The sequence below is a fragment of the Hypanus sabinus genome (assembly GCF_030144855.1).
Source record: "Hypanus sabinus isolate sHypSab1 chromosome X1 unlocalized genomic scaffold, sHypSab1.hap1 SUPER_X1_unloc_7, whole genome shotgun sequence".
NCBI classification, from domain to species: Eukaryota; Metazoa; Chordata; class Chondrichthyes; order Myliobatiformes; family Dasyatidae; genus Hypanus; species Hypanus sabinus.
Window position 1 is genome coordinate 414218 of NW_026778976.1, and position 24783 is coordinate 439000.

Below are 24783 nucleotides of genomic sequence, written 5' to 3' on the forward strand. Positions count from 1 at the left end.
CCTGGTGGTGTGGGTCTTGAGGCTCCTGTACCTCCTTCCTGATGGTTGAGGGGTAATAACTGTCCCTGAACCTGGTGTGGGTCCTGAGGCTCATGTACATCCTTCCTGATGATTGAGGGGGTAATAACTGTTCCTGAACCTGGTGGTGTGGGTCCTGAGGCTCCTGTACCTCCTTCCTGATGGTTGAGGGGTAATAACTGTTCCTAAACCTGGTGGTGTGGGACCTGAGGCTCCTGTACCTCCTTCCTGATGGTTGAGGGGTAATAACTGTTCCTGAACCTGGTGGTGTGGGACCTGAGGCTCCTGTACCTCCTTCCTGATGGTTGAGGGGTAATAACTGTCCCTGAACCTGGTGGTGTGGGACCTGAGGCTCCTGTACCTCCTTCCTGATGGTTGAGGGGTAATAACTGTCCCTGAACCTGGTGGTGTGGGACCAGAGACTCCTGTCCCTCCTCAAGAGGAGAGCACAGGGGGTTTCTGATGACGGATGCTGCTTTCTTGTGGCAGCTCTCCTTGTAAAAGCGAAAATATTTGATTTTTAAAGTCAGTAATTGAAAGATTTTGGTGTTCTGGGGGCCCTGGACGTTAATTGCAGAGTTAACATGCAGAATAGCGTGCAGTTTGCGGCATGTTATTCTAGCTCAGGCCGCTCCAGAGCTCTGACTTCAACCTCGGCGACGTCTGCAAAGAGAACACGAGGAGATCTGCAGACGCTGGAAATTCAAGCAACAACACACACAAAATGCTGGTGGAACACAGCAGGCCAGGCAGCATCTGTAGGGAGAAGCGCTGTTGACGTTTCGGGCCGAGACCACTCGTCAGGACTCTGCAAGGAGAATATACGTTCTCCCCGTGCGTTTCTCCCACATCCAAAGATGTAGCAGTCGGTTGATTAACCAGCCTTTGTAAATAGTCCCGTGATCGGGCTAGGGTTAAATTGGCGGGCTGCTGGGCCGGAATTGCCAGTGCAGCGCTGTATTGCGAAGTGGCAAAATAAAATACAAAGCAACCCGATGGTTATTGGGCCTTTGTTTTGCTAGACGCGTAAAGTCGCCTTGCCCCAACGGTATTGGGCCCCGGTGAGACGCAGAATGACACGCTGACCACCGTGAAGACGTGCGGCTGCTGGGAACCCGAGAAGGCCGGGGGAACGGATCGAGCAGCGTCTGTGGGAAGTCAGCTCTGTGCCGCCCCCCCCCCCCCCCCGGCTGCTAACATGGTTGTAAATGATCAGCTTTACCAGCCCCTCTTCAGCCACAGATCACCGCAAGAAGTCACTGCTCCTGGAACGTACAGGCAGGGATCTTCTCCCCCAGGGCAGAAATGGCTACCACAAGGGCAGTAAAAGTTTAAGGGGATTGGAGGGAAGTATTAGGAGGGGGAGATGGTGTGTGTGTATATAGAGGGTGCGTGGAACATCTTACCCAGGGTGATGGCACAGACAGATACATTAGGGACATTTAAGAGACTATTAGGTAGAAAAACGGAGGGTTATGTAGGACTGAAGGGTTAGATTGACCTTGGAGCAGGTTAGAAGGTTGCCACAACATTCTGAGGATGGTGAGGTGGAGATACGTCTTCACCTATGGAGGTGTGAGGCGCTCCTTCCCTCCGCTGGCCTGCAGGTCACCCTCGGGGCGCCTCCTTAGCACCCCCCCCCCCAACCCCGCGGTCAGGGTCACGTGAAGCCATGGTCGTACGAGCAGCCGGTGCACATCACAAGTAATGTGACCGCTGACGCCAGGAAGACAATCTCTGAAGAGTATTGATAATGGCTGGGGGGGGCTCCCTGATAATGGATCAAAACACAAAAATGCAACTGCAGGTGCTGTGGATGAAAGAATACGTACACAAACGCTGGAAGAACTCAGCAGGTCAGGCAGCATCCGTGAGAAAAGAGTGCCATGATGAGGACAAACTCAGGTTGGAGGAGCAATACCTCGTCTACCATCTGGGTAGTCTCCAGCCCCTTGGTATGAACATTGAATTCTCCAATTTCCGGTAATTCCCTCCCCCTCCCCCTATCCTAGGTCCCTCTCTGCCTCTCTTCCCTTTCAACTTTCTGCTTCTTTATCTCTATAGTTCTTTCAAGCTTATCCCCTCCCCCTCCCCCCTTTATCCACCCGGCGCCTCTAGGCCCTACCCACTCCCCTATCTCTATTACTGGACTTCGGCCCTCTCCTCCCCCCCCCCATTCCCGATGAAGGGTCTCGGCCTGAAATGTTGACTGCTCTTTTCTCACGGATGCTGCCTGACCTGCCGAGTTCCTCCAGCGTCGTGTACGCATGGTAAAAAAACACTGCCCAGAAGAAGGCAACGGCAAATCAGTTTTATGGAAAAACCTGCCAAGAACAATCATGGTCACAGACACGGCACATAAAGGACTAGTGAATGACACCGTGGGCCACTGGGCCTGTACTGTTCTATCTCCCTTGCTGAGCTGAGAACTCGAGCTACCCGCACTGAGAGCGCCCTATTCGACTTGACTCGACGAAACACGAGCAATCTCCATGCTCAAAGCCCCCGACTAGAAACTCCTTTCTCCACAGGCTCGTCCGGTTGGAGTCAGGGACTGACAGAATCCTGAAGCAACGCTCTAAATGACACGTTTAAGTCACAGACTGAGAAGGAAAAGAATTTAACAACTGTATTTAGAGGCACAGGACATTGACGGGCACTTAGGAGTCACACTACAAAGCAACCCACCTATTTAACCGTAGCCTCAACCACAGGACAATTTACCACCAATTAACTGGTACGCCTTTGGACTGTGGGAGGGAACCGGAGCACCCGGAGAGATTTGGAAGAAAGTAGAGACAGCAGCAGGAACCGAACTCAGGTCACTGGCTCTGTGCTAAATCACTGTGCCCTGAGGGCCTTTGGTAATTTTACTTGGGGTCGGAAAGGCACTGAGCTTTGGGTGTTGGGTGTTTGACAGCACCACTATCAAAAGCTGGGCACACCTGCCCCCTCGGTTCTAGGCCCAGAAAGGCTCTGACGGCCAGAGCTCAGTCCCAGTCGATCCGAGAGGGCAAGGGCGTCAGGAAAAGTGACATAAAGAGTCAGCACAAGTCCGTGGGCCAACACACCTGCACAGCACTGTGCTTCTTTTATGTTCTAAGATAAACACAGCATGAATTAGATAGAAACTCTCACAGCAGGTTTTGCAAAATATTAACCAAGCCAGGGGTGGAAAGTGTATCGACTGGCAGCTGGCAGAGCTCGCAGCTGGACTGGGTCCAAATTAAATCTGCAGATCACTAGTCACGACTGGTTTTCTGTAACAAATTCAGCTTGAATTAATTCAGTGACATTCTCAGTCTGTGAAATTGCAGTGACTTCTTTTCTGTCAGCGGTTCCCACCCACCAACTGACCTTTCTGCGTGTTCTCAGTTCCAATGTAGACACTGCAGCTGCTGGTAAAGATAATCAGGTGGTATATCGTTCACTCGTATGAAACTGGCGATCGTGGTCTTCCCATGAACATGACTGCTCTTGGCAAATTTTATCTACAGAAGTGGCTTGCCATCGTCTTCTTCTGGGGCAGCGTCTTTACAAGACGGGTGACCCCCCCAGCCATTATCAACACTCTTCAGAGATTGTCTGCCTGGTGTCAGTGGTCACATCACCAGGACTTGTGATCTGCACCTCCTGCTCCCATGTGACCCCGATCGGGGGGCTAAGCAGGTGCTGCACCTCGCTCAAGGGTGACCTGTGGGTCAGCGGAGGGAAAGCGCGCCCCACACCTCCTCTGGTAGGCTTTAGTACTGAGTACAAACTGAAATCAGAATCACGGTCAGGTTTATTAACACTGACACATGTCATTTGTGCGTGTGTGCGCGTACGCGCGCGCGGCCAGGTGGTTCAGGCTTCCGGCTGGCGATCTGAAGGTTGTGAGTTCGAGCCCCGGCCGAGGCAGAGTGTGTGTCCTCGAGCAAGGCACTTAACCCCCACACACTGCTCCTGCACGCTTATAGCCCAGTGGCAGCGGTTGCTGAAGTACGGACAAGACAAGACAATTTTGTTGATTTGTGCCAGCAGTAACACCGCCACGGATGGTCCTAAATAATGGTCCCTCTAATTGTTCTTACAGCTTCACGGCACTTTAAGTGTTTTCTTTCTGTAACGTGCATACCGTGAATATTTACGATGAAAACCGAAAAAACCACACACTTTTGATTTTACATATTAATTGAAGCGAAGAGAATCCTTCACCTTTCACAAACTTTGTCGAGCTGTGTGGCAACGGAGGCCATGTGCGCGGGCGGGAGGGGGGCATTTCCGTTACAGCGCGGCTGCGCACACGCACAGCTGTGGGGGGGGGGGGGGGGGGGGAGAGACAGTGGTCCCGAGCCCGGCTGCAAGGAGGAGGAAGGTTGGGCATGGGGCCAGCAACCCCATCCCGTAAAAAGAAAACGTTATCAGAAGTGCCGATAGAAGCTCCGAAGACTGGCGGGATGCTGCAGGGCCGACGGATCTAAGAGGTGCAGAGTTCTGTTTAAAATAAAGTGGTGCCAGAAGTGAGGGAGTGTTCACGGCCTCTTCAGAAGCCTGAAAGTGGAAGGCAAGAAGCTGCTCCCGAAACGTTGACCGTGCGCCTTCCTCTAGTAGCAGAATTGCGGTCACTTCAGTCGAGTACGGTGTCTATTTGTGGGTAGTCAGGCGGCAGTAGGCGTCGATCCGGGATCCACGTTTTCTGGTGCTGAATGGGCAAGAGTGAGTGGCTGGGTCTTCTGGTCACTCAGTCCCCCCCCCCCCCTTTAGCAACTGCCACATTCACCGTGGAGCAGCGCGAGTCGAGCTCAGCCGCAGCTCCCTCTTGAGTAGCTCTCCAGGGTAGGAGGTGCACTCGGGTTCCTGTACCTCCCACCCAATGCTGGTGGTGAGGGATCGGAGCAGAACTAGGCCATTCGTCCGTTTTGAGTCTGCTCCTCCATTTCATCAAGGCTGATAATTATCCCCTCTCAGTCCCGATCTCCTGCCTTGTCCCCATAACTTCCCACGCCCTGACTCATCAACAAGCGATCTGGTCCAAATACAACCAATGGCTTGGAGTCCACAGCTACAGCAACGACAATGAAATCCACAAGTTCACACTCTCCTCATCTCTATTCTAAATGGACATCCCTCTACTCTGAGGCTGGATCCACTAAGGAAACTCTCCACATCCACTCTATCTGTGTCCACTGGTCCTAGACTCCCCCACTATAGGAAACATCCACTCCACATCCACTCTATCTGTGTCCACTGGTCCTAGACTCCCCCACTATAGGATACATCCTCTCCACATCCACTCTATCTGTGTCCACTGGTCCTAGACTCCCCCACTATAGGAAACATCCTCTCCACATCCACTCTATCTGTGTCCACTGGTCCTAGACTCCCCCACTATAGGAAACATCCTCTCCACATCCACTCTACCTGTGTCCACTGGTCCTAGACTCCCCCACTATAGGAAACATCCTCTCCACATCCACTCTATCTGTGTCCACTGGTCCTAGACTCCCCCACTATAGGAAACATCCTCTCCACACCCACTCTATCTGTGTCCTCTGGTCCTAGACTCCCCCACTATAGGAAACATCCTCTCCACATCCACTCTCTCTGTGTCCTCTGGTCCTAGACTCCCTCAATATAGGAAACATCCTCTCCACATCCACTCTATCTGTGTCCTCTGGTCCTAGACTCCCTCAATATAGGAAACATCCTCTCCACATCCACTCTATCTGTGTCCTCTGGTCCTCGACTCCCTCAATATAGGAAACATCCTCTCCACATCCACTCTATCTGTGTCCACTGGTCCTAGACTCCCCCACTATAGGAAACATCCTCTCCACATCCACTCTATCTGTGTCCACTGGTCCTAGACTCCCCCACTATAGGAAACATCCTCTCCACATCCACTCTATCTGTGTCCACTGGTCCTAGACTCCCCCACTATAGGAAACATCCTCTCTGCATCCACTCTATCTGTGTCCACTGGTCCTAGACTCCCCCACTATAGGAAACATCCTCTCAACATCCACTCTGTCTGTGTCCTCTGGTTCTAGACTCCCCCACTATAGGAAACATCCTCTCCACATCCACTCTATCTGTGTCCTCTGGTCGTAGACTCCCCCACTATAGGAAACATCCTCTCCACATCCACTCTACCTGTGTCCACTGGTCCTAGACTCCCCCACTATAGGAAACATCCTCTCCACATCCACTCTATCTGTGTCCTCTGGTCCTAGACTCCCTCAATATAGGAAACATCCTCTCCACATCCACTCTATCTGTGTCCTCTGGTCCTAGACTCCCCCACTATAGGAAACATCCTCTCCACATCCACTCTATCAGTGTCCTCTGGTCCTAGACTCCCCCACTACAGGAAACATCGTCTCCACATCCACTCTATCTGTGCCCTCTGGTCCTAGACTCCCCCACTATAGGAAACATCCTCTCCACATCCACTCTATCTGTGTCCTCTGGTCCTAAACTACAGGTCCACTCTATCTAGGCCTTTCAGTATTCAATAGGTGTCAGTGAGTAAGGGCCCAGAGCCATCAATACTCCTGAAATGTTAACCCTTTCATTCCCAATACCGTTCTTGTGGACCTCCTCTGGAATCTCTCCAATGTCAGTACACCTTTTGTTAGATAGGGGCCCAGCACTACTTGCAATAAATACTCTGTGATGCCTTCACCAGTGCCTCGTAAGGGCTCAATATTACAGCGTTGCTTTCATATACTGTCCAAATGAATGCCCCAGGTGTTGAGGGTCCTCAGTGCTGGATGCCACCTAATTGAGGCGTCACCAGTTGAAGATGTCCTCGATGTTGTGGAGGCTCGTGTCCGTGATGGAGCCAGCCGAGTTTACAGCCTTCTGATTCTGTGCAGAGGTGCCTCTGTACCAGCCAGTAAAGCAGCAGAACAGAGTACAGTTCTAGAAATGTGTCCAACAAAGCCTCTTGATCAATATTTAGAGGGATCTACAAGACAGCGTGCAAGAGTGGGCGTCCTCGTGGGGAATGAGGCACCTTCGGTCCAAAGATAATAACTCTATAAGTTTTAAAGCAGTTAAGGGTAAGGATAAGACAGGTTTACGGGTAAAGGTCCTGAACGGACTGGGGAGCTGTGCACTCACTTCTGCGGGCCCTTCAGTTCATGTTGTCTGTGTTATTTGTTTATTTTTTCGTCACTGTTGGTACAATCTGTTCCCCTTTTTCGCACACGGCATGCATCACGTCTCTGTGGTGTGGGTTTTTTTTGTTCCGTGGTTTCTACTGTGTGCTTTATTTTGTGGCTGTTGACAAGAAGATGAATCTGAATGTTGTGTGCAGCCTGCGGACTTTGACAATTCATGTGCTTTGAACGTCTGATGAATAATTCTCCTCTGTCTCTTACTGGGTGAGACTGTTTGCAGAGGAAGGCACGCCTGCCAGGTGTCAGGGGTTCAGGTTCACGTCAGGGTGAAGGGCAAGACCGACAGGATTCGGCAACCTTATTGACAATGGATTAGGAACAGCTTCTTCCCCTCCATCATTACGGTGCTGGAAGGACAAAGAGCTACCTCACTGCTTCATCGCAAGACGCAGGGGCAGAATTAGGCCATTCGGCCCATGACTCTGTTCCACCTGTCCATCACGGCCGATTTACTATCCTGCTCAACCCCATTCCCCGTAACCTTTGATGTCCTGACTCATCCCCCTGCTTTTAATTTACCCAATGACGGCCAACTGAAGGAATGAATTCCACAGGTTGTCCAGCTGAAGAAATCCCTCCTCATATCTGTTCTGAGGCTGCGCCACCGGTCTGGAAACACCGATGCCCTCAAAAAGCCACGGTGGAACGGGCCCGGCACCTCGCGAGCAAAACCCTTCCCGCCACTGAGACCACCCGCACGGAGCGGTCACGGGAAAGCGCCGCCCAAGGACAAGCGGGCGCAGGTTTAAGATTAGAAGGGATTGATTTAAAAGGCCTGTCAATTCAGCTTCTTCACTCAGAGGGTGGCGTGCGTTTAGAATCAGCTGCCAGGAGTAGTGACTGAGGTAGGCAGATAAGCAACGTTTAAAGCAGGAGCTCCCAAGCTGGGGCCCACAGATGCCTCGGGTAATGGTCAGGGCCCATGTCAGGAACCCCTGATTAAACAACCAGCTAATTAAGTCCATGGATAGGAGAGGTTTAAGGGGGCCAAATGCAGGCAGATGGGAGACAGGCCGGGGTGGGGGGGACCCGTTTCCCTGCTGTCTGTCTGCGGCCTCTGGGAATGCTCCGCGAGGGTGGCACTTCGTCACCAACACGCTTCTGCACTGTAACTAATCCAGGCGTCTTGTTGAAACAGTGCGCGGTCTGGGTCTGACAAGATCGAGCCTGGAGAACAGCTCATGACTGAATGGAATCTGAGAACATTCCAAGATAAACACAGTGCTTTACATTCATTCAAAAGATTTGGACCCATAAACAAACCTCTTAAAGATATAGTAAGATTTCCAGCAGCAGTGCCTGAACTGCTACCGTACGTCACGAAGTCGCAAGCATGGCTATCACTCTGTGAGCTGCACGGCACAGACTCGCAGCAAAGGAACATGCTCGTTCTATCCCTCTCCCAACACAGCTCAACGGAGATCACAGGGGATTAAAAAACACTGCTCTGCACCCGTCTGTTAAATGCAAAATAAAATCTGGGGCAGGTTGGTTTACAGCCTTTTTGTGGATCAGTGGGGTTGTGGAATGTCTAACACACACCACACACACACTCACAGACACACACACACTCACACACACCACACAGACACACTCTCAGAAACACACACACTCACACACACCACACAGACACACTCTCAGAAACACACACTCACACACACCACACAGACACACTCTCAGAAACACACACACTCACACAGACACACTCACACACACCACACAGACACACATACACTCACACTCAGACACACACACACACACTCAGACACACACACACACTCACAGAGACACACACACTCTCAGATACACACACTCACACTCTCACACACTCACACAGACAGACTCACACAGAGACACACACACACACACAGACACACACACACTCACAGACACACACACAAACACACTCACACAGACACACTCACACACACCACACAAACACACACACCCCACAGACACACTCACATACAGACACACACACACAGACACATACACAGACTCACACACATAGACACACTCACACATACACACACACCACAGACACACACTCACACACACACACACTACGCTGGAGGAACTCGGTGGGTCGGGCAGGGGAACGGGATTGCTCTGTAAACGACAGATGGGGAATTAGAGGGAAGCACAAAATGCTGGAGGAACTCGGTGGGTCGGGCAGGGGAACGGGATTGCTCTGTAAACGACAGATGGGGAATTAGAGGGAACACGCACAAAATGCTGGAGGAACTCGGTGGGTCAGGCAGGGGAACGGGATTGCTCTGTAAACGACAGATGGGGAATTAGAGGGAACACGCACAAAATGCTGGAGGAACTCGGTGGGTCGGGCAGGGGAACGGGATTGCTCTGTAAACGACAGATGGGGAATTGGAACACGCACAAAATGCTGGAGGAACTCAGTGGGGAGGGCGGCGTTGATGGAAGCGAATGAACCGTTGGCGCTTCAGGCCAAGACTGGAAAGGGAGGAGAAGGAAGCCAGAATGAGGTGGTGGGGAGAGGGTAAGGAGGGTAATAGGCGAGACCGGGTGGGGGGGGAGAGGTGGAAAAGGCGAAGGGCTGTAGGAGGATTCTCAAAGGAGGTCAGACCATAGGAGGACAAAATTAGCAGAAAGAAATCGACATTCATACCATCGGGTTGGAGGTTATCCCGATGGAATAGCAGAAGTTGCTCCTCCAACCCGAGAGGGGCTTCTTACTCCAGTCCTGATGAAAGGTCTTCGCCAGACTCGTTGACTGGTTATCCCTCTCCACAGAATCTCGGTAGATGCTGCCTGACCTGCTGAGTTCCTCCAGCATCTCCAGAACCTCTTGTTCTAACAAGAGTACATCTCCGTTACTCCTAGCCTGGTGGGTGCGTTACCTATGTCCATGGCCGCCTCCTCCACTTTGGCCTCCTCGGCCTCGCTGCTGCTCGGGGGCTCCTCCGGCGTGTTGCTCTGGCGCTGATCCGCGTGCTCGGCCTCCTTCTCCCTCTCCTCCTGCCGCTTGCGGGCCTGCTCCTCGGCCTGCGCTATTTCAGCCGCTATTTTCTCCATGTCGACCTCCACTTTCAGGTTGCACAGCTAAACGAGCGAAGGAGAGGGCAGGTTAGAATCAGAAAGCAGCAAAGGGCAGAGGATTCGATCTGGGGCGCAAATAAATACTGGTTACATAAGAAATAGGAGCAGGAGTCGAGCCTGCTCCACCGTTCAATAAGATCATGGCTGATCGGGCCATGGACTCATCTCCACCTACCTGCCTTTTCCCCAGAACCCTTTATTCCCCCACTGTGCAAAAATCTATCCAACCTTGTCTTAAATATCTTTACTGAGGCAGCCTCCACAGCTTCATTGGGCAGAGTTCCCCACTCTCTGGGAAAAGCAGTTCCTCCTCATCCCCGTCCTAAATCTACCCCCCCTAGTTCTAGTCTCACCTACCAGTGGAAACAACTTCCCTGCCTCTACCTTAGCTATCTCTTTCATAATTTTACCTGTTTCTGTAAGATCTCCTCTCATCCTTCTGAATTCCAGTGAGTACAGTCCCAGGCAACTCAATCTCTCCTCATTGTCTAACCCCCTCATCTCTGGAGTCAGCCTGGTGAACCTCCTCTGCTCTGCCTCCAAAGCCAGTCTATCCTTCCTCGAGTAAGCAGACCAGAACTGCACGCAGTACTCCAGGTGTGGCCTCACCAGTAGCCTGCTCTTAAATCCAGTCCACCCCCGGCAATGAAGGCCAACGTCCCCATGGCCTTCTTGATAGCCTGCTGCGCCTGGAAACCAGCTTTTTGCGATTCATGCACAAGCACTCCCAAGTCCCCCTGCACAGCAGCACGCTGCAATCTTTTACCACTTAAATGATCATCTGCTCTGTCATTTTTCTTTCCAAGTGCTGCACGGCCATTCCCTCACAACCATGTTTGTCTGAGAACACTGAACTTACAATGCTACGGCTCAGTACAGGCTATGGACTAAATCGGCCGGGGGCTGGATCGGTGGGCGACGTGGCTCAAAGAGCTGTACGTTAATCGAAAGTACTGAGGTGATAATTATGTCATGCTTCAAAGGAATCTTGAAGGGTATAAAGAGGGGCACTTTCTCTGTGCAGTCTGGGGGGGGGGGGGAAGAGATTTTTGTCCTAGGCTAGTCACGACTGATGACTAGTGCTGAGATAGGTAACAGTACATCGAGCAAGGCCGGAGGCCTCCTCCTCCGACAACAGAGATCGGCTTCTTGAGTGGGTGATGAGCAGCATTTTTGCTTTCTGCACGGCCACTGCTGTCGTTTCTTACCCCTTCTGTACCGCGTTTGCGCTAGTTCTGATGAAATGCTGTGAAGTGCTTGCAAATGCGCGCGCGAAACACCGGTGCCTTTGAACGGCAAGCCCTACAAGAGGTAGTGGACTCGGCCCAGTACATCGGGGGTAAAACCCTCCCAACCGCGGAGCGCATCGACATGAAACGCTGTCGGAGGAAAGCAGCGCCCATCATCAGAGATCCCCACCACTCAGGCCATGCTCTCCTCTTGCTGCTGTCATTGGGAAGGAGGTACAGGAGCCTCAGGACCCGGTTCAAGAACAGCCGCTAGCCCTCTCCTGAATAAAAAGGGGATAAATTATATATTTATTTACTGATTGAACTACAGTGAGGAGATGGCCCTTCCGGCCCCTTGAGTGCACGGCCCAGCATTCCCCGGATTTCATCCTAGCCTAAACATGGGACAATTAACCCACCAACTGGTTAACTACACTCACGTGCCCCATCATTGAGATGTTCCCACAACCAATGATCTCACTTTAAGGGTTATTTATTGCTATTTATTTATATCTGCATTTGTCTTCTAACACTCTGGCTGATCTTTCATTGATCCTGTTAAAGTGACTATTCTACAGATTTGCTGAGTGTGTGCGCAGGATTGTACAGAACCATGGAACATTACAGCACAGAAACAGGCCTCTCGGCCCTTCTTGGCTGTGCCGAACCATTTTTCTGCCCAGTCCCACTGACCTGCACCTGGACCATATCCCTCCGTACCCCTCTCATCTATGTACCCGTCCCGAGTTTTTCTTCAATGTCAAAAGTGAGCCCGCATTCACCACTTCATCTGGCAGCTCACTCCACACCTGAAGTCACGTGCTGGGGTGGGTGCTACTTAGGCCCCTCCCTGACGGGAGTTGACAGGTTTTTTTGATTAGTCAGGGAGCAAGAATTGGCTACGGGGGAGAAGGCAGAAGGTTGGGGCTAAGGGGGAAATGGATCAGCCACAACCGAATGGCAGAACAGACTCGATGGGCTAAATGGCCCAGACCTGCTCCTGTGTCTTACGGTCTTTTCCAGTACCTTTCTGTATACACGTCCTTGACAGTAGGTAGGCTGATGTCACTGATGCCTTGGGCAGTTTTGGCTACCCGCTGTCGAGCCCACCCGTCCGCCACCGCGCGGTTTCCGTACCAAGCAATGATGTAACAGTTACAGCACGTTAACAGGCCATCCCGGCCCTTCTAGTCCGTGCCGAACGCTTACACTCACCTAGTCCCACCGACCTGCACTCAGCCCATAACCCTCCATTCCCTTCCTGTCCATATACCTGTCCAATTTTGCTTTAAATGACAATACCGAACCTGCCTCTACCACTTCTACTGGAAGCTTATTCCACACAGCCACCACTCTCTGAGTAAAGAAGATCCCCTCGTGTTACCACTAAACTTCCGCCCCCCTAACTCTCAACTCGTGTCCTCCTGTTTGAATCTCCTCTGCTCCTAATGGAAAAAGACTATCCACGTCAACTCTGTCTATCCCCCTCATCATTTCAAATACCTTGTTGGGATATACATAGCATCACGGTGCCCAATCACACACTCTGACAACAGCTGAAGAGCAAGAGCAAGGAAATCCTTTTGCATTTGTACAGGGCCCTGGTGAGACCACACCTGGAGTATTGTGTACAGTTTTGGTCTCCAGGGTTAAGGAAGGACATCCTGGCTGTGGAGGAAGTGCAGCGTAGATTCACGAGGTTAATTCCTGGGACATCCGGATTGACTTACGCAGAGAGATTAGAGAGACTGGGCTTGTACACGCTGGAATTAAGGAGATTGAGAGGGGATCTTATTGCAACATATAAGATTATTAAGGGATTGGACAAGATAGAGGCAGGAAATGTGTTCCAGATGCTGTGAGAGTCCAGTACCTGAGGGTATGGTTTGAGAATAAGGAGTAGGTCATTTAGGACCAAGTTAAGGAAAAACTTCTCCCAGAGAGTTGTGGGGGTCTGGAATGCGCTGCCTCAGAAGGCAGTGGAGGCCAATTCTCTGGATGCATTCAAGAAGGAGCTAGATAGGTATCTTATGGATAGAGGAATCAAGGGATATGAGGACAAGGCAGGAACCGGGTATTGATAGTAGATGATCAGCCATGATCTCAAAATGGCGGTGCAGGCTCGAAGGGCCGAATGGTCTACTTCTGCACCTGTCGTCTATTGTCTATTGAATCATCCGAGTCCAACAATTACGGCTGCCGACCCAGGCCTGGGAGGAGAACAGCCGCCAGTCCCCACAACGTAGCCTCACCCTTTTCAGCTCGCTGTTGAACGACTCCGTGGTTTCAAGGAATTTCCGCTTCTTGTCTTGGTGGCGATCCTCGATCTGAAGGAGCTCTGCTTCCAGCTTCCGCTAAAGGGGAGAAGAGACGTTGTTCTCATTAAATATTAACTGTCAGCGGGCTGCAAAGGGCCGTTTTCAGACACCTTAGCCATAACGGGCAGTCCCAAGCCTGGCTGCAAAAGGAGGAGGGTGGGACCCGGGGCTAGCAAGCCCATCCCGTTAAAACCCAGAGCTACAGAAGCACCTACAGAACCCTTAAGGTCCCTCTGCTCAGCAAAGCTGTCGCGGGACCTGCCATTAGTCTTGTTACGTTTGACCTACCAAGGTGCGACGTTTACCTGGATTAAACTCCGGCCGTCGTTTCTCTGCCCGTGGCCGCAACCGACCCATATTCGCCCTGCCCTCTGCAAGTCTTCCACACTATCTGCGAACTCCAGATCCCTGATAACCTCTAACCATTTTATCTAATGAACTCTGCCCGCCGTGAAAGGAGGGGGGTTGAGTTTGGGGCTAGCAACCCTTCCCATGTATAAAAAAAAATTTCCTGGCACTCCAGAAACGCCAGCAGGAGCCCCAAAGACCTCACCACGGGGGGGGGGGGGGGGGGGGTGGTATCTTCACCTGCAAGGCGTACGAAGTCACGTGCTGGGAGTGGAAGCCACGGGGCCAATCAGCCTTCAACTGGCCCAGGACAGAGAACTCTGAAGATGGCCTGTGTATTAACAGGGGCGATGGGATTTTTTAAAAAGCGCCAATCGCAAAGGACAACGTCATCCAGCCACGATGCGCCAGTCACCCACTCACCTGGTGAACCATCAGTGACTGCACTTGTCGTTTCAGGACCTGCATGCGGGCTGTAGTCACCACCGAGCGGACGTCCGGGACGACGCTCTCACTCAGGATCTCACTTATCAGCCGGTGGTTCCGCTGGAAGCGGGCAGCCGAGATGTGCTTCATTGAGAAGCCGTCATCGTAATCTGCGAGGGTTCACAAGCAGAATCAGATTTACTGTCACTGGCAGGTGTACGGCGTGAGATCAGCGATGTGAGGCAGCAGTACAGTAGAAATTACAAACTGCAATAACAAATATATATATAAATTAAATAAGTAGTGCAAAAAGGGAGCAAAATTAACTGAGGTAGTGCTCACAGAGAGTGGTGGAGTGGAGATACGTCTCTACCGAAGGAGGGGTGGGGCGTCCCTTCCCTCCGCCAGCCTGCAGGTCACCCTTGGGCGAGGTGGAGCACCTGCTTAACCCCCAATCAGGGAGCAGGTGGTGGACAGTCGTACGAGCAGCCGGTGCAGGTAACCTGCTGATGCGACCACTGGCGCCAGGCGGACACTCTCTGAAGAGTACTGATAATGCCTGGGGTCACCCGTCTTGTAAAAACACACTGCCCAGAAGTCGGTGCCAAGGTACTCCCGTAAATTTCCCAGGAGACAGTCAAGGTCAAGGCCATGATTTCCCATGTCATACGACACGGCGCACAATAATGACGAGAGTCCATGGGTTCATTGTCCGTTCAGGAATCTGATGGTGGATGGAAAGAAACTGTAAGACAGGGACACCTCTTTTTCCCTTATCAGGGAGAGCGAGAGAACCTGTTGTACGTCCAATTACCAGGTGAACGAGTCGTCTTTGGGGTACTGCAAGTCTGTGTCTTTATTGATGCTCCGCTGTACGTTTGAGTGCTCGGTGGGGGGGGGGGTGCCGATGGGTTTTTGCTGATGGGGGTGGGGGGGGGTCATCACTTTGCTGTTGCTTGTGTGTGGGAAGGGGGAGCTGGTTCTATCACTTAACTGTCAATCATTCGCTGAGGCACTGCTGTGTCTTCGCGGATGTTTGCGAAGAAGAAAAATTTCAGGATGTACACTGCATACATTTCTCTGACATTAAATGTACCCATTGACCTAAAAGATTGAGTGTGTGTGTGTGTGTCTTCATGCTCCTGATGGTAACCATGAGAAGAGGGCATGTCCTGGGTGCTGGGGGGGGGGGGGGGGGTCGTTAGTGATGGACGCCGCCTCTTCAAGATAAGCACAGGAGATTCTGCAGATGCAGAGTAACACACACAGAAAATGCTGGAGGAACTCAGCAAGCCGGGCAGTATCTGTGAAAAGCGTCAACATACTGGCCAGACGCCCTTCATCAGGACTGCCGAGTCCCTCCAGCAACTCGTGCCTCTTGAACATGCCTTCAGTGCTCGGGAGGATAACGATGTGACGCTGGGATCCCCTACAATTGCAAACCTGTGGGAAACTGTTTCCAAACACGGCTACAGTTTGTACAGCTAATAATTAGGTACTAGTTATTGTTCCTTTTACATTCTACTGCAGCTCACCAAAGCTAATAAGCAATTAGCCCAAGGGCATTGCGCAATTCTACACATCACTGCAAGAAGTAAGTGCTGAGCAAGGATTTTGCAGAACAGCAAAGAACAGACTCACTGAAGCGATTCACAAGCTTCCCTTCCAACCATGACGGTCCATTTTCTCCAGGCAGGAGTAACACAATGACACAAGACCATACCATTCGGGCCACACAGAACATGCCGCAGGAAGTCAGCAGGTCAGGCAGCATCTATGGAGAGGGGTAAGCATCTGACGTTTCGGGACGAGATCCTTCGGCAGGATTGGAAAGGAAGGGGAAAGATGCCTATCACCTTCCCCTGGTGTCTCTCCACCTTCCGTTTCTCCCACGGTCCACTCTCCTCTCCTATCAGATTCCTTCCTCTCCAACCCTTTACCTTTCCCACCCATCACCTCCCCCTGGTGTCCCTCCTCCTTCCGTTTCTCCCACGGTCCACTCTCCTCTCCTATCAGATTCCATTCCTCTCCAACCCTTTACCTTTCCCACCCATCACCTCCCCCTGGAGTCCCTCCTCCTCCCCTTTCTCCCACGGTCCACTCTCCTCTCCTATCAGATTCCTTCCTCTCCAACCCTTTACCCTTTCCCACCCATCACCTCCTCCCTGGTGTCCCTCCTCCTCCCCTTTCTCCCACGGTCCACTCTCCTCTCCTATCAGATTCCTTCCTCTCCAACCCTTTACCTTCCCCACCCATCACCTCCCCCCTGGTGTCCCTCCCCCCTCCCCTTCCTCCCACGGTCCACTCTCTCCCTCCTGTCAGATTCCTTCCTCTCCAGCTCTTTACCTCCCTGCTTCTTACTTCACACCCCCTACCTGGCTTCGTCTAACATCTACCAGCTTGTACTGATACAAGCTGACGTTTCAGCAGGCCGAGACCCTTCGCCAGGACTGGAAAGGAAGGGGAGGGGGGGGGAGATGCCAGAATAAGGGAGAGGGGAAGGAGGACAAGCTGGAAAAGTGATGGGTGAAGCAGGTGAGGAGAAGAGGCTAGAATGGGGGAATGGAAGGGGGAGGGGGAAAAATGACCGGGAGCTAGATAAATCCGAGTTCACGCCATCAGGTTGGAGACGACCCAGACGGAACATGAGGTGTGGCTCCTGCAGCCTGAAATCATGGCACGGGAGGGGTCTGTGCACTGACATGTCGTAGATTAATATCATGGGGTCAGCCTGGCATTTCAAAGAATAACTGGTTGAGAGAGGGAAATTCACCCTGGAAAATATCGGAAGCACAATGCCAAAGATGAGGAAAAGAAACCCTTCACTGGTGGATGTCCCAGAGTGCTTTTCAACACCGAAAAGTACAGTTCTGAAATTCACAATTGGGATAGTGTGAGTATAAGGGATTATGTTAGACTCAGATAAACAACCAGACAGATAGGTAGGCAGATAAGTAGACAGACAGACACTTTATTTATCCCAAAGGAAATAACACTTTGTTTTAGAGACACAACACAGTAACAAACCCTCTGGCCCATGAGTAGGTGGAGTCTACTTTAACCCATGTGGCCAATTAACCTACCAACCCATTTGTCCTTGGAATTTGAGTAGAAAGAGTGGATGTGGAAGGATGTTTCCTGTAGTGGGGGAGTCTAGGACCAGAGGACACTGATAGAGTGGATGTGGGGAGGATGTTTCGTATAGCGGGGAAGTCTAGGACCAGAGGACAGAGATAGAGTGGATGTGGAGAGGATGTTTCCTATAGTGGGGGAGTCCAGGACCAGGGGACACAGATAGAGTGGATGTGGAGAGGATGTTTCCTGTAGTGGGGGAGTCTAGGACCAGAGGGCACAGATAGAGTGGACGTGGAGAGGATGTTTCCTGTAGTGGGGGGAGTCTAGGGCCAGAGGGCACAGCCCTCAGAATAGAGGGAAATCCACTTACAACTTAGAGGAGGAGGGATATCTTTAGCCAGGGAGTGGTGAATCTGTGGAATTCGTTGCCACAGATGTCTGCGTAGATTGATCGGTTCTTGATCAATCAGGACGTCAAAGGTTACAAGCAGAAGCCAAACAAGTGGGTTCGAGACGGGTAATAAATCAGTCATGATGGAATAACGGAACCAACTCGATAGGCCACATTGGTCACAGGGGAAAAACGTTCAAACTCCTTACAGACAGTGGCGGTATTGAACCTGGGGTCACCAGCGCAACCAACCGCTATGTTACTGTGTTCAGAAAACCCACAGCACAATACAGGACCCTTCGCCCACAAAGCTGTGCCAAACATGTCCTTAGCTTAGGACTACCTGGGCTTACAGACAGCTCTCTATTTTTCTGAGCTCCGTGTACCCATCCAGGAGTCTCTAAAAAGACCCCATCGTATCCGCTTCCACCGCAGTTAATGGCAGCCCATTCCACGCACTCACCACTCTCTGCGTAAAATAACTTGCCCCTGACATCTCCTCTGTACCTACTCCCCAGGCACCTTAAACCTGTGTCCTCTCGTGCTAGACATTTCAGCCCTGGGAAAAACCCCTCTGACTAACGATAGCACTGCTTCTCAAGAAACTATTCTGGGAATGAAGGGTTAACATATCAGTTCAGTTCAGTTCGTTTCTGTTTATTGTCATTTAGAATCCACAACTGCAATGCATTTTAAAAAATGAGACAACGTTTCTCCAGAATGATATCACAAAAAAGCACACGACAAAACAGACTACACCAGAAAATCCACATAACGTTTGGCAATCCCCAAACCCGGAGTCCGGAGAGGCTGCTGCGTGTTAATATCGCGCTACAGTCTTAGCGCGTTCCCCGGAAAGGAGCTCCAAACCCACCAGACAAAACAAGACTACCCAGACACACCAAGTCAGGAGACCAACTCTACCACCCAACAAACCAAAAACTAAAGCTACAAGACCTACACAAAACCACATAGTTACATATAGTTACAACAGTGCAAACAATACCATAATTGATAAAAAAAAACAGACCATGGGCACGGTAAAAATAGTCCAAAGATGTTAAAAGACTATAAGTTCGAAAGAAACCAGCACACAGTTCCCACAAGTCCTCAGGTCATCCCATGCAGGCAGTACCCCTGCTATGGGAGCATTTGGCAGCCTTGCGCCTGTACTCACAAAAACTTAGAATGTGTGTGGATCTCACTGAAACCTACTGAATGGTGAAAGGACTAGATAAGGTGGAAGTGGAGAGGATACTTCATCTGCTGGGGGTATCCAGAACTAGAGGGCACAGCCCCAAAACGGAGGGGCAACTTTTCAGAACAGAGTCGAGGAGGAATTTTTTTTATAGCCAGAGTGGTGAATCTGTGGGTATACTCAAAGCGGAAGTTGATAAGTTCGCGATTGGTCAGAGCATCGTGGGATATGGCGAGAAGGCAGGTGTATGGGATTGAATGGGATCTGGGATCAGCCACGATGGAATGGCGGAGCGGTTTTGATGGGCTGAGTGGCCTAATTCTCCCGCTAAGTCTTACGGTCCGAGTCTCTGGCTGCTGGGCCACACACGTACACGTCCCTCCCCCCTCCCCACCTTCCTGTAGATACTGAGGCTGTGTAGAATATTGGATTGGGTTTCACGTGAGGAGCTGGCTTACTTGCCAGATGAAAGCCACTTCTGCCGCGATTGGCCCATTCGAACGGATGCAGCAACTCTTCCCCATTGGTTGGCTTGCTCGCCACGGCAACGGCTTGCGGCTCCGGGCCGAGTGGCACGAGTGAGAGGCCCACTCTCTCATTCATTTGTCTGCAGGGCTCGTTTCGGGCTGAAGTCGCGACCAACGCTAAAGGAGCATTGGGAAAAAGCGCTGCAGACCTAGACAGTCCCTACCACCACCACCCCCAGCATTCGTTTGGCCTCATTCTTTTCAAATCTTTTGATTATTATTATTATTATTCAAAAATAACACAGGTGCATCGAAGTAACACTTACAATGCCTCAAAAAAAAATTATCTTAAAGATTGAAAATTTTTGTGAATAAAAAAAACCTACTGAGCAAAAAAAAAAGTGAGGGGGGGAAAAAAGTAAACCCACTGGGGCTACAACCCGGGAGCCATGCGTCATACAGAAAGCTTCTAAGTAAACATCAAACCGCCAACAAGAAAGAAAGTTACATCAAAAAAAAACTTACAATTAGGTCGTGGAGGAAATCTATCGGTTAACTCAAATGATAACAACGAGCAAATGAGCCCCATCTCTTCTCAAAATCAAATAAAGGTTCAATTTCTAATTTTCTCCAAGCTGAGACACAGCATCACTCGAGAGAACCCTCGTGACAAAGTAGGAGCTGATATATCCTTCCGTTTCAACGAGATGGCCCTCATTTGTACTAGTTTGCAGCAAACTTGGTTCTACAATTTTGTAACTTTGGGGGATTTAATGGAGTACCCGTTGAATTAAAAGCGCAAATGCACATTTACTATTGGAGTTCTGTGTGGTTAAGACATTAGCAAGAAAGAATCTGCCGATGCTGGAAATCCAAAGCAACGCGCACACAAAAAAATGCTTGGAGGAACTCAGCGTCCAGCAAAAGGGTTTCGGGCTGCGACGGGACTGGAGAAAAAGAGGAGGAGGGTGGGGAGGGTGGCGGGGTGTGGGAGGAAGAAGTTATAAGGCAGCAGGTGATAGGTGAACCGGGAGAGGAGTGAAGAGCTGGGAAGTCGATGGGCGAAAGAGAAAGACCAGAGGGGGCTGATGGCCAAGTAGGGAAAAAGGTGAGAGAGGGTAACATAAATGAGGAACAGTGAAGGGGAAGGGGGTAGATAATCACTGAACATTCGAGAAAGCGAAGTCCATGCCATCAGGTTGGGGGCTACCCAGATGGAATACTAGGAGTTGCTCATCATGGCAGCAGATGTCTTCCCCTTTCTTCCATGGCCTTCTACCCTCTCCTATCAGATATCCTATCGTCTACCCTCGGGTAGATGGAGCTCGTCAGCCTGGGAAGGCAGTCCATCTGAGAGAGGGAAATCTCTGATTTCAAACCTCCGCTGCCTTGCAGCCATACCCACTCATGGGAAAGGCTTCGGGAGTGAACGCTGAGGACAAATCCGGAGCTGGAGTCCCTAAGGCAGTCCGACGTTGCCTTCAACCTCGTTCTGGCAACTCCTGCGACGACACCGGTGCCCAGCTGTACCGGGCCTTGCCCTTCCCTTGGAGAACATCGGTGTTGTGGAGAGGGGAGACTAGCAGCATGGGCAGCTGCCGGTCCCCCATACAATCTTGCTCAGGCCTGCACCCTGAAAACCTTCCAAGGCGCAGATCCATGGTCTTGCGAGACTAACAGATGCCACCACCCTCTCCTATCAGATACCCTGTCCTCCAGCCCTTTATCTCTTTCGCCCATCAACCAGCTATTTACTTCCCTCCCCCCTCCCGTTTTCACCTATCACCTAACCACCTTGTACTTCTTCCTCCCCACCTTCCTACTCTCTCTTTCTAGTCCCGAGAAAGGGACTCACTATTCCTTTCTACAGGTGCTGCCTGGCCCGCTGAGTCCCCCCGGCATTTTGTGTGTGCTGCCCTGTGCAGTTCAGACAAGGACTCCTCCAGCTAGGTGTCCTGGTTTCGTGTTCCACTGCTCTTTTATAAATAAATAGGTAACCTACTCAGTCTGAATCTGTTTCCATGTTGCAGCTGGAAGTTAGACAAAGTCACTCCTCAGTTCCACCCTCAATGTTCCACTTATTCACAATACCTAACTGATTAATTGTACTGTAAATACATTACAGATCGAATTCTGTAACCGTCTCACACAAAGGAACAGGCTTCGGGACAGGGCGAGGCAGTTAATTCCCCCAGAACTGCTCGAGAAATAATTTGTAGCTGGCAGTGTTCCAGGCAACGCAGCAAGTTCCACCGAACAAACGCAAACAAACAAACAGTTCTAATCGACAAGTAGGAACAGGGAGAAGCGCTTGCTGATTCTGTGAAAAGAGCAAATGCCAGCTCCACGGGCATCTGCCTGAGATGGTGAATGAGAGGGAAAAAAAAAAATGACAAATATTTCCTTTGGGTGGGGAATGCCTGGGAAACATGTCATCGGTCTCTGAGAACAAAATAAGATCAGTTTAATCCTGAACGAAGCATATGCCCCAGATGTCTCCGACATGATCATGAACGCTTTAAACTTCTTTAGTACATTTACTGATGGAATCATACACTGGTGGCCACTTTATTAGGAACCCCCGGACCTAATGAAGTGGCCACCATGTCTACGCTCGTGACCTTCTCCTGCTGTAGCCCGTCCACTTCAAGGTTCGACGTGCTGTGCGTTCAGAGACGCTCTTCTGCACACCACTGTTGTGACGGGTGGTCCCGTCAGCCCGAACCGGCCTGGCCGATCTCCTCCGACCCCTCCCATTAATGAGGCGCTTTCGCCCGCAGAGCTGCCGCCCACTGGCGTTCCAGGTGGACTGTACACCCGGTGGCCACGATGCGACGTTTCTCACACCGTTCCCCACAAACACGCGAGACCGCTGCGCGTGAAAATCCCGGGAGATCAGAAACCTCCGGTGAGATGCCCAAGCGACCACGGTCGAAGTCCCACAGATCGAATTCCTGATGCCTGGCCTGAAGCTCTAGGCCATGTCTTGTAGGGTGATACAATGGGTGACAGAGGCCGTTGCACACCAGTCACGAGCACCACCACTGAGTCGCTGTCTTCTGTTAGAGAGACAGTGCCTGACGCTTGTGAACGGCAACGTGACGGACGCAAAGGGCCGCGGCTTTCGTTGGTTTCCCCCCCACAAGATCCTACTTTTATGAAGCGAGTTGCTGCCGCGAGATTGGCTGATCGCAAATTTACACTCACGAGCAGGAATAGAGAGGCGCACCTGAGAAACTGGCCCACTCCGTGTGCGTTCCGCCTTGTGCATTCACTTAACCTGCCCATAATGCTCTCTGCAGCCCCCCCCCCACCCCCCCACAATTTGCCCCGCTGCTCAGCTTTGTTCTATCGGAGGGCAGAAAGGGACGATTGCACCGCAGCTTGGAACTCTTTAATTTTACGCGGACGATCTGAAAGGGGCAGAATTAAACTCTATCAACCGGTGCGTTCCATCGGTCGGCACTTACCGTCGGGGTCCTCGGCTGGCTGGATGCTCATGTAAGGCTCCCCTTTCTCCATCCTGGACTGGCGCTGTCGGCTCTCCTCCTCGAGAGCTGCCTCAGCCCGGCTCTTGGCGTTGATGTAGGCGAGGTAGGCGGGAGAGCTGTGATAGGCTTTCATGGCTTCGTTATACTCGACCTGCAAGCAGGGGCGAAATGAGAACGTAGCTGGTAACGGGCAGACGCAGCAACAGACTCCCCCACGTTCCCTGCAAGATCACTTCTCTCAAAAGACTGCAGCACGCGCAAATGTCAGTTACACTGCGACCGCGGGGAAACTGCAACGCATCTTAGAAACTAGCTTCCTTCAGGTTGTTTGTAGCCGGGGAGATAGTGGGGACCAGCTCCCACTTCCTATTCAATGCTCCCAATGGCGTGCATCTCAAACAGCCTCTGACAACTTCTAGCCTTCACGTGTGGTTTAGCTACTAAGCCCAATGGAGCCGTTTCTACTGACAGGAGAAGGGGCAAAGGTGGGTCACTGGCACCTTAGAACCGGTCGCTCCGGGCAGCTGGGGCTTGTCAGCCGTGGTCGGCAGCTCGTCTGGGAGGAGGAAAACTCTGATCTCAAACATTGTGGCTGTACCCACTCATTGGGGGAGGAACAAACCCAGAGGAAAAATTTCAGTGCTGGGATCCCTGAGGCAGTCCTACGTTGAGTTCATCGCTGACCGGCAACTCCCGGTGCCAAACTGTATCGGTCTGCGCCGTGGGGCTACGTGGAGAGGGGGAGCCCGCTACACGGGCAACAGCTCGCCCTCCGTATCGTACTGTCCGGGCTTGCGTATCATGTAGACAGCTGTGACACAATATCTGTGGTCGACCCTGACTAATGGGGGGCCTTTCCTCTTCGAGTCTCTCCCTAACGCCCATTAGTTCAGGGATAGCATTCATCTGAAATTGTGAATCCCTCATGTGAGACACAGGACACAATTAGGCCACTCCTTCATGGCTCATTTATTATCCCTCTCAACCCCATTCTCCTTCCACTTGACACCCTGAATAACAAAGAACGAATCAACCTTCGATTTCAATAAACCCAGTGACTTGGCCTCCACAGCTTCCTGTGGCAAAGAATTCCACAGATTCACCACCCTCTGGCTAAAGAGGCTCTTAATTATTTCTGTTCTCATGAGATGTTATATTCTGAAGCTTTACCCTCTGGTCCTAGACTCCCCCACTATAGGAAACATCCTCTCCACATCCACTCTATCTGTGTCCTCTGGTCCTAGACTCCCCCACTATAGGAAACATCCTCTCCACATCCACTCTATCTGTGCCCTCTGGTCCTAGACTCCCCCACTATAGGAAACATCCTCTCCACATCCACTCTATCTGTGTCCTCTGGTCCTAGATTCCCCCACTATAGGAAACATCCTCTCCACATCCACTCTATCTGTGTCCTCTGGTCCTAGACTCCCCCACTATAGGAAACATCCTCTCCACATCCACTCTATCTGTGTCCTCTGGTCCTAGATTCCCCCACTATAGGAAACATCCTCTCCACATCCACTCTTTCTGTGTCCTCTGGTCCTGGACTCCCCCACTATAGGAAACATCCTCTCCACA

General features: G+C 51.3%; 1 protein-coding gene across 15 annotated transcripts in view; it reads right to left on the bottom strand.

The window, feature by feature from the left end:
- Positions 1-24783, bottom strand: part of smarce1 (SWI/SNF related, matrix associated, actin dependent regulator of chromatin, subfamily e, member 1) — a 163689-nt gene that overhangs the window by 12126 nt on the left and 126780 nt on the right. For all 15 annotated transcript variants that reach the window (XM_059957851.1, XM_059957856.1, XM_059957844.1 and 12 more), the window contains 4 exons: positions 23182-23353; positions 14578-14750; positions 13741-13842; positions 10061-10262 (listed from right to left, as the gene is read on the bottom strand). In XM_059957851.1, coding sequence (XP_059813834.1) covers positions 10061-10262; positions 13741-13842; positions 14578-14750; positions 23182-23353 — 649 coding nt within the window. The remainder of the gene's footprint in view (positions 1-10060; positions 10263-13740; positions 13843-14577; positions 14751-23181; positions 23354-24783) is intronic.